The sequence below is a fragment of the Fundulus heteroclitus genome, chromosome 3 (genome assembly GCF_011125445.2).
Source record: "Fundulus heteroclitus isolate FHET01 chromosome 3, MU-UCD_Fhet_4.1, whole genome shotgun sequence".
NCBI classification, from domain to species: Eukaryota; Metazoa; Chordata; class Actinopteri; order Cyprinodontiformes; family Fundulidae; genus Fundulus; species Fundulus heteroclitus.
Genome location: NC_046363.1, coordinates 9,593,202 through 9,608,038, shown reverse-complemented (window position 1 = coordinate 9,608,038; position 14,837 = coordinate 9,593,202). Strand labels below are relative to the sequence as shown.

The 14,837-nt window shown below is 41.6% G+C and overlaps 1 protein-coding gene across 1 annotated transcript in view; it reads right to left on the bottom strand.

The window, feature by feature from the left end:
- Positions 1–5,517: 5,517 nt before the first annotated feature.
- The window catches only part of rspo2 (R-spondin 2), a 70,420-nt gene continuing 61,100 nt past the window's right edge, over positions 5,518–14,837 (bottom strand). The window contains exon 5 of the mRNA XM_012872878.3: positions 5,518–7,021. Within this exon, the coding sequence (XP_012728332.1) occupies positions 6,900–7,021 (122 nt within the window). The 3' untranslated portion in view covers positions 5,518–6,899. The remainder of the gene's footprint in view (positions 7,022–14,837) is intronic.

Here is a 14,837-nt window from a genome sequence, read left to right as displayed (position 1 = left end):
TGGTAGCACTGTTACCTCACAGAAAGAAGAGATCTTTCTGCATGGAGTTTGTATGTTCTCCCTATGCATATGTGGGTTGTCTCCCGGTTCAGGGTTGCCATACTATTTCCATTTTCAGATTTTATTTTTTAACAGTTTTCCTTAAAATGTTCCAAATCTGGGATATTTTTTCCCCAACCTGCCTTTGAACTCATTGTATTATATTGTATTGTATATAAATTATATTGCTGACCTGCGTACTGTGTTTCCCGATCTACATGACGTGGCTTTGGTCACTATGCTCTCCAAAAAAACCTTGTACGCTTTTACAGTTCATACAGAGAATAATTGACACACAGATCAACACTTTTTACTGACTATGTGATTTCTGAAGACTTTTTTTTGCACTGGATTTTATTCAGAGGTATCAAAATATAGGAGCTGTATTCAATTGTGGGCCACACTCTTTGATGTTGTTCCTAAAAACAATCGCAAGTCATGCTATATTCGTTCCACTTCACAATTATGCACCAGTTAATGTGGTTATATCACATAAAACCTCGATATGTTAAAGTTTTGGTGTTTGTAACATGCAATGAATGTGAGAAAGTTCAAGGGATAGACATCATTTTGCAAGGCACTGCGCGGAACCTTTATCCTGTGCCGTCTTGCGAAATACACAACAATTGCAATACATGCAATTATGCACCAGGCTGCTTTAAAAGCTTACATTGCTATCACTGATCTATACAGTTTGAAGCCCACTGGGTCATTTCCTGTTGGTGGTTTCACTTGTTGGGTCTTTGAAGCAGGCTTTAATAATAGGACCCAACAGAACTAATGAAAACGCTCTCTGTCAGATTAAAAGGGCGCTTCAGTCCCAGCCACCTAACCACATTCAGCACAAACACTAAAACACACTCGGAGGCAGCCATACACGGAGTTTACAGAAGTGGTTTGCGCAGGGAGGACCACTCCTTCTGATGTGTGCATGACCGGGTAACTCTGTTCACAGCATGGAGGATGCAGTCAGTGTCCTGTTTCTCACAGCAATCCCGAAAAAGCAAAAAAAAAAAAAAAAAAAAGCGAGGTAAGCTGGGACGCAGACGTCTTTTCACCTGAATACGCAGTGACATTCTTGGTTTTCTTTGCCTTGCCATTCCTGGATGCTTTAATGTGTGCCTTGGTGGCCGTCTGCTTAATAAAACTAGTTTAGTGCAGTTCCTCTCCACGAGCCTTTAGGTTTAATCCCCCTGTCTGGAGCAGTGATAGTCTGGCACAGAGGATGACATCTGCGAATCGTTCGTAAACTTGTAACCAGCAGCAGATGTCCTCAAAAACAATCTTGCTGCAACCTATGTGTTTTCCCAAACCAATCAGATTGTGTTTGATTGGCAATTTTCTGGACCCAGTTGGAAGAATATTATCACCTGTACCAGCATCAAAACAGACGATTTTGTAAATATGAGAAATCTAAATATCAGGAAAAAAAGAAAAAGCATTAGTCCCTTTATGGTACAAAACACAAGTGTCATGCGTTCAGGTCATGTGCCTATCCCCGTCAGTCCCTCTGAGATCATTAAACACTCACATTACTTTTATTTCAAATGAACACTGCAGAGGGACATTTCCTGTGGAGTTTACTATCGGCAAAGTCGGCGTGGCACTTACAGCCTGCTGCTTACAGGATTACTGGGAATATGCAGCTGCAAAGCATTGGAAAGAGGCAGTAAAGGGGTGCCCAGCACGCTAAAGGCTCATGTAAAGACCTCTTGACCAAAAATCTGAGTTTAACAAGTTGGAAGTAAAGATGGATTTGGCTGATAGGTGTGCGTTCTTAGTCCATTACTCAAACGAATTTATGTCTGTTTCCTTTCAAATGGATGTCTAAGAGTTTCGAGATTGGCAAGAACATTGACTTCAAATACAATTAAAAAGGTGAAGATTCTGAGAGATGAACTGGATTTTTCTTCTACTCTATATCTAGATATAGTATATTCTGATTTAGTGAATGTGGAAAGGTGTTTTGTATTTTTTTGTAGTTTTTAATGGCTTCAGATTTTGGCCAAAAGTACTTTGCTAGAAATAAAGAACCTGATAACTGAGCTTTGTTCTCCTGGTAAAAGGAATTTGTAACTGTGATCGAGTTTTGTGCACTTTGTGAACGTCTAATAAAAGACGCAGCTCAGCAGCCTTTTACACGTGCCTCTTGAGGTATAAGTATGAACTTCGGCACAGCCTTTAGTACAGAATCAGGCTGGAAAGCAAACACTCGAACCAGATCTGAGGAGCAGCATCCACACATTCTGATTCTGCCACCACCATGTCTCATCATGCATATGAGGTGTTCAAGGTGATGAGCAGGGGTGGCTTTTAGCCACACATACATAGTGTTTTGTATGCCAGGGAGAAAGTTCAAAAGAAATAGTCTCATCTGAGCATATCACCTTCCTCCGCATGTTTGGCGTGTCCCTCACATGGCTTGTGGCAAACCTTAAGCAGGTCCTCCAATTGTGTTCTTTCAACAATGACTTTCTCTTTCTTTCACTAATAAATAAAGGTCAGATTAGTGAATTCTAAAACTAATAGTTGTAAATTTATTATCTAACCTAACCTGTGGATCTCTGCACCTACTCCATAGTTATCATGGGCCTTTTGGCTACTTCTCTGATTTTGCTTGGTCTGTCAGTTTAAGTGGGCAGCCATGTCTTGGTAGATGCTGTGCCTGTAATTAGGTGTTCACGAACTGCGCATGACTGAACCACAAATGGAAATCATTTCTGCAGTGCCAAAATTGCATAATTTATCCGCCTTTCTATGTGCACAAAAAGCTTGATTTAAATTACGGACTATTTTTGGTCCAGTTTGTTGCCCACAGGTTTTGATTGCAGAGATGACGCAGACCAGAATTAATTTGGTTTGTTGGGAGGTGTTTACGTTCTGATTTCAATCTTTACTTATACCTTCATTGCATAGCAACATTCTAAACTCCAAGGCAAATGTGTTTCACATATTATCGTTTTATTCGTAATTCATTTGGTCATTTCGTCTAATGTGCGCTGAGGGACTTTCCTTCCCTCTGTATGGCCTAAACGACTGCGTGTATTGAGAAATATTTAATTCTTAAGAGACGAGTCCTTTATGCTTCAGTTGTAAATAAAATTAGTATTTTTTGGCAGAGCACTCTGGTTTGGGTTCAGTCTGGGTTTTCCTCACTTCAAGTCAATTTGTCAGGTTCTACCTTTGTTGCCATAACGTCTCTTGGTTAAAGTGTGAGGTTCTGTAAATGAATAGCAAAGCCACCTGTGAAACATGTTAGCGCTCTAAACGGACATGGGAGATTTCCAGAATGACATGTGTCCTGTGGAAATTTCATATGCGATTTAAGGGTAATGGGGGCGTCAGCGTCAGTTCGGTCTGGTCTCCCAGACAATGCAATCCGTCTGCTACTGTGCATCCACGAGCTGCATGGTTGATTTGGATTTTTCCCTTCTTTTTTTTTCGGAACAGTGATTATACAGTGCGGATCGTAGGCTAAATTAGCCATAGCTTACATCACAGCATTTTCTCCTTGCCTTGAAACCAGACAGATCAAGCAAAGAGGGGGATTACAAAAATGAATAAGTGGGCTTCTAATAAGAGGATGATTGATTGGATGTTGCTTGATGGAAGACAAGTTGCACTCCCCATTTGCTTGTCGGGGCTTTACAGCATGATAGCTGAGATGGATGAGCCACCAAAGGCAGGCGCTGGTTTTGTAGCGTTCCTGGGAGTACGTCACTGTTAATGATGTCATCATGCTGTTAGTGCCCAATCCACCATATCCAATCTTTTGGCCGGAGGCAGAAACTGTGTCACGTAGTGCAACATGATAGGTTTCCCAAATGTTTTTTTTTTTTTTTTTTTTCACTTGCAGCATGGAAAATAACTACTGAATACATTAGTCTGTTTTTTTTGCAACCCTGTTGTATGTTTAATGGTCCAATTGACTCAGTTGCAAAGAAATCAACAAAACTCAGTCAGAAATAAAGTTGTGTGTGCTCAATGACAGGGAAAAGTAAAGTAGTACAGACACTTAGCAAAGTATATTTGATAATTCCTTTAGAAAAACAATTGTTGGTAATAACAGCTTCCACACGTCTGCTGTATAGAGAAACTAGCCACATGTGGAGGGCACTATTTCCTCCATACGTAGTGTGGCAACCAAAGAATTAATGTTGGTCTCGTCCCTTTCTTCAGAAGAGGAAAGTGGATAGAGGCCGTTTTAAATGTTTTCTTTGAAACCAGCGTGCCTGTACTTTCCAGGTCTCCCTGTGAGTAGCCCTTGTGTTCACAGACAACCTTTTCTGGGATAGAGGGAAAGCAGTTGGGAACGACAGCAACTCAGCCATGAAGTGGTAAGCCACGTAAAACGGTCAGCGGGTGCTGAGGTGCACGGTGTGGCAAGATCGCCAAATTCTGTCGAGTCAGTTGCTGAGTCAGAAGCCCAAACTTCGTGCGGCCGTAGGGTGAATAGCGGGCAGAGAGCTTCGTGGAATGGGTTTCCATGGCTGAACAGCTGGGGCTAAGCTTTACTCCACAAAGTGCAATGTGAAGCACCAGAGCCACACCGCGTCATCGTATTCTGGAGCAGAGGAGGCATTCTTCACGAAGAGGCAAATCACGCCTCTGTGTCTGGCAAAGCAATGGAGAAGTCTTGTTTTGGTTGCCAGAACACCGCTCTCATGTCTGCGTTGTATCAAGCGTTAAGGCTCGTGATCACGGTGTGGAGCTGTTTTCCCAAGAGCCGGGCTTGGCCCAAGTGAAAGGAACTCTTAATGTTTCAGCATACCAAGATATTTCTAAAAGTCATATTTTTCTAAATGTGTGAGAGCGGTTTGGGGATGGCACCTTTAGTTCCAGAAAGACAATGTACCAGTGCGAAAGCCAAGGTCCATAAAAGCTTGTAGAGGTGAGTTTAGTGTGGAAGAACTTGACAGACCTAAACCTCATAGAGCCCCTTTGGGATTTTTTTTGATTTTTTCAGCAGAGATACTTTCCAACATCCGTGCCTGACCCCTGAAATGGACTCCTGGAAGAAGCATGACATATTCCCATAGCCACATTCCTAAACCTTGTTCTCTTCTCAGAAGAGGCCATCATCAAGGACCAAATCAGTGAGTAGTTCCTGTCACTGAGACGGAACAGGATAGCTTTCTAAATATTGAGAAATCTCCGCTATTCCCTTGGCTCTGCATTTCTCACAGCACCTTGGGTTTTTCATGTGTTCAATACCTATTCCCAGTATCAGTCTATTGTATTACACCAGGCTTAATTTATGCACTAATTTCTTTGGATTTCTTCTCACACGTGGATGTTTTGGAGTGCTACCAAACCCATTAGGAATACATTGATTGAGTTAAAAAAAAACTTCAATGCGTTCAATACTTCTTTCATCCACCGTAATTGCGGCAAGAAGTGACACGAGGATACGACGGCGTCAGAGTTTAGCCACGTATATTAGAGCCACAAACGGTAATGAAAGGCCTTATCATACAGTCACATGAAATGCAGTTTTTAATAAAACACAATGTACACTTATGCAGTCCTATGACCATACATTAGCTGGAGCCTAATTATTAAACCTAGAATACATCAAAGCATAGTTTCAGTTTTTTTTCTCCTTTTATAAAGCATCAAAATCAGTAGATGAGGTCAAACGAATGAACAGCCTACAACACTTTTTGACAGACAAACTCTTCGCTGCACGTTAAGAGATACGCACTGATATAAGGAAAGGATATCTCGGAATAACACCAACAGTGTGAGGCAGGATTTTCTCACTGAACAATAAAAAGTACAAAACTGAATTAATAAATAAATCAAATATATACCATATGAATGAAATAGCTATGTGGTGGCTAAGTCTATTATGTTTTTTCATTATTTTAATCTGTAGCTTGTATTACAACCATTTTTTTTAATTCATTTCTAAAACATTTAGAATGGCGAATGACTCAATACTGAAAATACAGTAATAGGCATTTATAATTAGATCAACTATGTACAAGTCTGTTGCCATGCTAGTTGAACAACTAAATGTCTTCTTTTTTTTTCTTCTTAACTGACACTATACAGATACAGCATTAAGCGGTCTGAACGTAAACAGTTTGTGCTGAGAATAAAATATTTTTGCAACTATGCATGGGATTTAGTTGTGTGTTTTTTTTTAATATTACTCTGGAAAATATACATAACATAAAAAGGCCACACATGGGAAAACTCAGTTTCCATTTAGAGGGAAAGAAGGCGAGGGTAGCTTTGACATAAATATATGAACAAAAAAAAAAAACAGTCTCTCTTATTTCAAGATGCCATTTTTTTTTTCTCTGTCCATTAGCATCATTGGCTTTCAACTGAACCTCCTCTGCTTCTTCTCCCTAGAGGACCTGTCACGTCCTTCCCCTCCGGTTCAGTTCGGCTTGGCAACTCCCTGACTCTCCGCTCTATTCTGCTGCCCTCTCCCTGGCCTCTCCTGGCTCCACGTTACCTCCCGGGTTCCCCTCCATCTTCTGTCACCCTGTACAGTCAATGTTGTCGCTAATGACGTGAAAATGAGTTCCGTTGTGTCGACTGCGCGGGTCCACGAGGCAAAGGACGGCGCTGGGAGCGGCAGAGTCGCCCGGCCGGTCACAGCAACAGAAGAGGGAAGCCGTTGGGAGGCGGAGCGTGTACTGGTACTGGTATCTCACTTTATACGGCACGTTATTTCTCGGGCTGGGGGGGGTGGGGGGGTGTGGGTGGGGGTTTGTGTCCTGGTGGGCGGAGCGGAGGAGGCAGGTGGGGGAGGTGGATGGGGTCGGTAATAGTTGTCAGTCAGAGTATGGGTGCAGCAGCGGCTAGCAGCTTTGCGTTGGTTTCTGTGTTCACTGTGAGGTTTTTCAGTCCTTGCTGGCGGGAGCGCGCAGAGCCAGGTGGTCGCTGTGCTGGTTCTGGGCGCGAACCCGCAGCCTTTGCTTGTTCTTCTTCTTTGGCTCTTTGGATCGATGCTTCCCTGAATTACCTGCGTGCAAAAACAAAAAAAAATATAAAACGGTTAATTCCATTTTAAATGTTGTTCTTTTATTCATACTTTACGTTTTATCACATTACGATCTCAAACTTCAATGCTTTTTTTTTTAATTTTTAATTATTTTTTTTACCTGACTTTTATGTGACACACCGACACAAAATAGTACTCAACGGTGAAGTGAAAATTATACATGGTTTTCAGATTTCCTAACAAATTAAAAGTGTGAAAATTGTGGCATTTAGCCCCTTTTACTTTGACATCCCAAAATAAAATGCAAAATCAATGCGTTTAGAAGTTACCTGTTTGGCAAATAGAGCAAATTTTTGTTTAATGTCATTTCTGTATAAAACGATCGGTGAAAGAGTGTCAAGAAGACCCTCCTTGTGGAAAGAAAGCAACAAGAAATCCAGTTTTGCTGTTTGTAAGGGACACAGGAAGTGGAAGAAGGTGCTCTGGTCGGTTGAGACCAAGACTTGATTTTCTGGTCTACACGTTCAACAATGTGTGCGGCAAAAAAAAAAACCGAACCATCCACACACTGAATATCCATAAACATAGTAAGTGCAGCATCATACTGTGAGAATGTTTTACTCGTGCATGGATGTGGAAGCATATCAAAAGTATTGGGGAGATGTAGTCAAATAATAACAATAGAAAACTGGAAAAAATAGGTCCTGCATTAGTAAAACATTTATCAAGTAAAATTTGATGTATGGAAAATGGATGATTATTAAACTAGAGAATTAGCCTGACTTTGGACTTTGAAGTACCAAACCCATTAGGAATACGATTTGATGAGGAATCATTCTATCTGCGCCGGCTCTTGGCTTGCGTCACCCGTGAGGACCGAACTTCAGTTTTAGAGAAGCGTCTTTTTAGCCTGACACGTTTGAACGCTACGGGAATAGACGAGGAAGATTTAAGTGTGGGACATTGCAGAACTCTTTTTGAAAGCTGGAACGGTCCCCCTGCCCGAAGGCCAATCCGTCCCAGGTTTCACTCGAAAAGGGCAAAGCACCCTGGGAAGTGTGTGCTTGCGTGTTGGAGGTTATGCACCCAAGGCTCCCTATGGGACAGCGAGAACTTCGGCTACCGGACCACAAGGCACCAATTTGCCTGCCAAGGCCGCAAATAAGATAACGAGGTGTGTGTGCGAGACGGACGTGTGCATGGTGGGGGGGTGGGCTGGTGGGTAGCGAGTGTGAGGGAATTTGAGGGAAAAGAAAGAAAATCCAGTGCCGTGGGGAAAGTAGTCCGAGGCTTGGATGATGAGACGGTATCTGGATTTTGATCTGGAACACAAAGAAACAAGCCACGCCACGGTTCGCCGAAGGGGGAAGAACAGGAAAGCGCTAAGGAGCTACAGTTCTCACATGCGAGGCTCATTCTGGGTCCTATTACTGCACTTGCTCAAGCTACAGTATTTCTCACATAAAATGTAGGCAACGATGTGTGAAATGTGACATTATCTATAATTGCATCCTGACTTGAGCTAGCACTGTGCTGTGCCCCGTAGGTCCACTCTTTACAGAAGACCTGTTTCTCATTCTCAGAACCGCTCTGTGAGGTACATTTAAAAATATTCCCTCTTTAAACTGACACACATGAGAAAGCGAGATATTGCTTTGCAAATAGGGTCTCCGAGCTATTTCCTGCAATTAATCTAATCTTTGTTCATCTTGTTTTTTTTTTTGGTTTTTTTTGTTAATCTGTACTGTGGCAGTGAAGTTTCCCGCACACCGTTCTAGGAAAAATTGTCCTTTGAAAACTATATTTTCATATCTCTTCCATCACACTCTCATGCCCTTAAATTGAAAAAGATTGCCAGGGAACTCCGTACACTTGCTGATTCCCCTTCAGATTGTCTGTGTGAATTACTGTACAATAAAGTTCATTGTAGCCAATCTGAAGCTCAAAGGCATTCTGCTCTATAGCTTAATTTTCCTAATGGCTCTGTAGAGGGGTAATTTTCATCCAAAAGCAGTGTTGCTAGGTGCCTGATAAACATGGCTTTCCATGCAATCAGCTCAACGTGAATTACACTTGATGGCAATAAAGTGCCTGTTGTGGCATTTAAGAAGCAATGTCCATTCTTCGGAGGCAAGACCTTGCATTAGAGCAAGTGCTTAGAACACGGAGAAATGTGTGAGCGTGACATTTAAAAGTAGTTATTCTTGGATTTTTTTAGATTATTGTATCTAAAGCAAAATGCTAAATATATATTCAAATTGGAACCAAGGTTTAAACCTTAGGTGTATGGAGACATCGACTGGTGATCCAAATCTGCTGATTTGGTGTTTGACTGGCCCTGATCGCTGACAAGCTAGCAACAGAATGTTTTTTTTTTTGCTAATTGTGAGCAAAGCACAGGAAGCACTGCAGTGTCAGAAGTCAGAGGAAGTATAGCGAAGTACAGTGTTGTCTACAAAGATCCCAGACACACGTATCTGCAGTTTGTTCAGGCTGCGGGAGAGACCGCGTCTTAGAGCAGCTAACAGAAAGTCTGCAGAAAGTACAACAAAGTTTTTCTCTTTATTTTCTTTGAGCTTCCAACCTCTGTCTGATGGATTAGGAAATATGGGCATTCTTTTGGAAAGTTAAGGTAAGAAACAACATTTTTGACAAAATTCAAACATTTTTTTTTTTTTTTTTTTGGTAAGGCTAGCCACGGTTTCTACAAAAATCAATTCAATTCAACAATGCTTTATTAATTCCAAAAATGAAATTAAATGCTGGTTTAACTCATGCTCCAAGGGTTTCTTCAACAATTTTGTTGTAGATGGTGATGGCTGCAGACAGGAGGGATCCCCTGTAGCGGTTTGTCTTACAGCTAAAGTAAGATGTTATTGTGGTTTAAAATTTTAAGTTCAGCTAAAGTTAATATCATCAGGTCAAAGCTTTACAAAAGCAGAAGATTTGAACCTGATCGCAACATTTACGTCTAATGAATCTCCAGCTGAGACAAAATAGGCAACATTCTTCGTTTCTGTCTTAATTAAGAACCCCATAGTTTATATGCTTGTACTCTTTATTACATTTTATCAAAAACAGTGATTGTGTCTTTTCAGCCCTTTTTAAAGATGTTTTATTATTATTATTATTATTGATATTTTATCTACTATGTACAGTACTGTTTAAAAGGTTCTGGGCAGGTTGCAAAGATACTGTAATCTGAGAATGCTTCAAAAATTTCCCCATGGTCACAAGTGGTGACAATAAAGATTCTTGACTCTTGAAAAATATAAGTATTAATAATGTATGTTCCTCACCACTTACAAAATGTAAAGTGAGTAAAAAAAAAAATCAACTACCTTTTTTGATTCTACATTTTTCCTTCAAACTAGCTCTAGTTCTTATAAATGCTGTCAGACAAACCCAAAGGACTAAACTATGCACAGGAACATCAGAACTGGGGCAAACAAAGGTAACCGGTGCCCTAGACTGTTTAGTCAGGACTAATAATAATATTTGTCAGGACTACGAGGTAGTTTTTTTGCGTTAAAGGGCCGGTGAGCAGCACCACAACGACTGTTTGGCTCCACTGAAGCACGTTGAAGGCTTGTTGCTGGTTCGGTGCTGCTTTTCTCAAAATGGATTTAGAGATTCGGCTCAGATGAATGTCTTGAGCGCTAAGAAATATGGACAGGTACTTATCCATCATGCAATACCATCGGGGAGGCTTAAGACTGCCACCAAATTCATTTTGCAACAGGACAACGTTTTGTAGATGGAAGCCGGCGTGATTAAAAGCCATCTCTGGCACAAAGAGCGAAGCGTCCTGGGTGTGATGGTATGGCCCAGACAGAGCCCTGATCTCAACATCGCCGCGTCTGTCTGTGATTAAATGGGAAGGCAGAAGGATCTGGGGATGCCTACATCCACTAAATATCTGTGGTTGGTTCTTTAAGATGTTTGAAACAACTTAGCAGCCGACCAATTAAACTGTGTGTAAGTGTATGTAGGAGGACTGGCACCCATTTGAAGGCAAAGGGTGAACAGAGCAAAAAAAAGGATTCAAGGATCTTTTCTATTCATTTGTATTTTGTAATCTGATATAAGTAATCGACACTGACGGTTTTTCCTCACCTGTATAAGCCTGCACAGCACTTTACATTGTTTTTCTGCTCAAACGTTCAGTTTATCAAAAAGTATTAAAACTTTAATCTTTTAATTCCTTACCGACTCCGCCACAGACCAGTATTTCTTTTTTTTTTTTTTTTTGTCTGGATCTCAGCGAACGCTCTTTCGCCTCACAGTCTTTTCTCCACTCGGGCTAAACTCTCCCCCTGCTCGGAGATTTATACCTACCTCCAACTGCACTTATTCAGAAGATGTTGACAAGTTCTGACTTTTATGAGCCAACACATCCTCAGCAGAGGCTGATTTCTTCCAATTATATTCCTCCCTTAACAGCCTTGTTGTTATAAATCAGGCCTCGGGTCAGGCTTCAGCAAATTAACTGATGTCACTTCATAAACTCACCTCGGCAGAATCATATTTCATGACCCAGTCTCAGTGTTGACAGCTAGAGGGCAACCGATCCCCACACAAGCCCCCTTTCCCCCTGCATCAGATCCCACGGTCCCGGTCAGACGGTCCGTCATATCTAGCCTCTGAACTCCCGTTTAGCCTTTTGCTCGGGGGCAGCACACGCTCCCAACGCTGAGCTTTCATCATCTCATATTTACAACCGATGTAATCACTTAAGCTGATTACCAGAGTTCATGGGGGGAAACAGTTTAATTTCCCTCAATTGCTTTCAAAATCAAGAACAAATTCATAAATCGTGAGATAATTTCGCCTTGGAAGCCTCCGCGGGTTCCAAATCTTTGTCTGTCTTTGTTTTTTGCGCGGTAACTGGCACTTTAGCGGATGGAATGAAAGGACTGCGGCTTTCATAAGTAAATCCCAATCCATCTTTGCAGTTTCTTTCCGCTCTGCCTGCATTTACTATCACTCCAACGAAACCACATTTTTTACCAATGTTTGGTCGCCTTTTCGTAGACCTTTCCTTTGCCTGCTTGAAGTTTGGCGGATTTGGAAACGCAGAATAAATCAAAGAAACAAACAAAAACCTCCGGAGCAAATCAAAACGTTGTTCTTTTTTTAAAATTCTGAATCAGAGCGAAAGCCTGCGGTCGCATGTCTCCATGCCAGACTGCTTTTTCCTCTTTTTTGTACTGTGTATGTGCCGTCCCAAGAAAAAGTATTCGCCCCCCCTTACAGACCTCTTCTTTTTTTTTTTGCTTTTTGGTCCAGCTAAATGTTTAACAGCATCAAACAAATCTTATATTAGACAATGACAAGCTAAGCGAAGACAAAATTTAGTTTTCAAAGAACTATTTCATTTATTAAAGGAAAAGAGAAGCTATCCAAACCAACCTGGACCTATGTGGAAAAAGCATTGTCGCCCATAATCTAAAACCTGCTTCTTTAGTTCTTGCCATCAATCAGGCGACAGCTGGGAATGAGTCTTTACATCACTGTTGAGGACTTTTCGGTCTTCCTTTCTTGATTGAACTGTTCTAATTTCACCACATCGAGGGATTTGTAATATAAATGGCCCTTTTAAGGCCTTGCCCCAGAAAGTCTATCCAAATTTAAGTCGAGGTTTTCACTAGTCCCCTCCAAAACCTTTAACTTTTTTTATTATTTACTGGAGTGGATCAGCGTCTTGCTGCATAACCCAAATGTGCTTGAGCTTAAGGTCCTTAACTGATTGCCAAACATTTTGCTTCAGGGTTTTCTGGAAGAGAACACAATCCTGACTTAGCCAAGCGGCCCATGGCATCACACTACCAGCACCGTATTTGATTGTCGGAACGTTATTCTTTTTGCCGAACTGCTGTGATGGTTTCACTTTACATTTGTAACAGCAGATGTGTCAGAAAAATTGTACCTTTGTATTGTAAGTCTCCAAAGGTCTTGGGAATCGTAAAGATGTTCTTTGGTAAATGTCAGATGTGATTTATATCAGTAGCTTTTTTTCTGGTGATGCTCCTGCTGAGGCTTTTTTTTTCCTAGTCTCCTTATTCTAGAATCATGAACATTGACCTTAACATGGGCAAGTGAGGCCTAAGGTTTCAGAATATTTGGGACTTAGGTCTTGCTTTATTATTGAGATTTGTCGGCGTTTGCTTTTTACGTTCAGTTCATTCCTTAGTTTTAAGAACCCCCTTGTGGTTTTGTTCTGCACTTTATAATCTTAATCATCTTTAGTTGTCATTGCAACATGCATTGTAGTAAAATGTGCCCTCTGTGTTCAACCCAGCGCCTTGTATGGAGCAGCGGGCTGACACCGTGCGGCGCCCGGGGAGCATTCTGGGGGTAAGGGTCTTACTCAGGGACCCAGAGAGGCAGTCTGAGGGATTCTAATCACAGAAAGTCTTGTCTTGGGTCTGGCAGTAATCAGGCCTGGGTTTGGCCAGATAAATTGGAATCAGCTTAAAAAAAAAAAAAAAAAAAAAACTACACTTAGCTGGGGGGGGGGGGGGGGTATCCTATTTTTTTAATGCCGGGGCTAGCTTAGGTAGCTATTGTTTCCCGTTGATAAATAAAAGGATTGTTTGAAAACTGCTATTCTCAGATTATCTTTGTCTGATTATTAGAGCTTAGATATATAGATGAACGGAAACAGCTGAGACTTAGAGGTAAAATCAGCGAAAACCATTTCTCCCATATGAAAAAGTGTGTGTGTGTGTGTGAGAGAGAGAGAGAGAGAGAGTGAGAGAGAGAGAGGCTGAGACAGCCTGCATGTCTGTAATCTTCAGTATCACCTATGTGAGCTTGAGAAGTACTTAGTGTCATTTCCAATCTTTCCAGTTACAGTACCCATGTGAAAAGAAATATTACCCTCCACAGTAACCTCCCAGAACCAGTCCACAGAACCTATTTTTCATTTTTCATATTTCTCCCCCCCCCCCCCCCCATCTCTGTATTCCTCTGATGCTATTCAAGGCACTCAGCAATAAGTGAAACGTGTGCACGCCGAAGATCCGGCTAAGAGTTAAACAGTCTAAGAAGTATCATATTATTAGGGTAGAACTCCAGAATTATATCTCCTTGCGGGAATGGCAATATGACCACTTGCCAAACTGATGCACTGAAAGATAATCAGTCAAATTCACATCCAGAAGGAAGGAAGCCAAAGCCAAAGCTCCCTTCATCTGTGTCAAAACTAATATCTTTGTTTTGGAAAAAGGGACCAAATTCAAGAATATGTGTAAGTGTTGTACTCCCATAAAATGGGGCTTTGGTTTCCTTTGTCACCAAACTGGGTTTGTGAGATTTCTCTGCTTAAAAGAAAACAAAAACTGTTGCTTTTATTTTATTACTGCTTGCATCCTTGAACTCGCAGAAGCCGTGACCCCATGAAAAAAAAAGAGGCAAGCGCCAACTGTTGGCACGAGCCGAGTGCCGTCATCCACTAACGCTCCAGTGACAGCGCAGGAATCGAAAGACCTAATCTTATCTCCGTTGCCCTGCGGCTTGCGAAAAATCAATGCCTGACCTCGAGAAGGCATTAAGACGTACTGTAAATGGGATCGTATGCTGCTGAAAACCCGCCCCAGGCTCTCCTGTTACTCAATCCCTCCGCCCGACGCAGACGGTCAACTAATACCTATCCGAGGACACGGAGGAGAGATGGGAGGGAAAGCAGCAACAATAACAACATCCAAACAGTTTCGGAAAATATTCCTGCGGACTTATGGAAGGTAGGGCCGGGGTTTTTTTTTTTTTTTTTTTTTTTTTTGGCTTCTTGTCTTTTTCATAAACAGGGCCAAAGCGGAGGCCATTATTTGTGAGG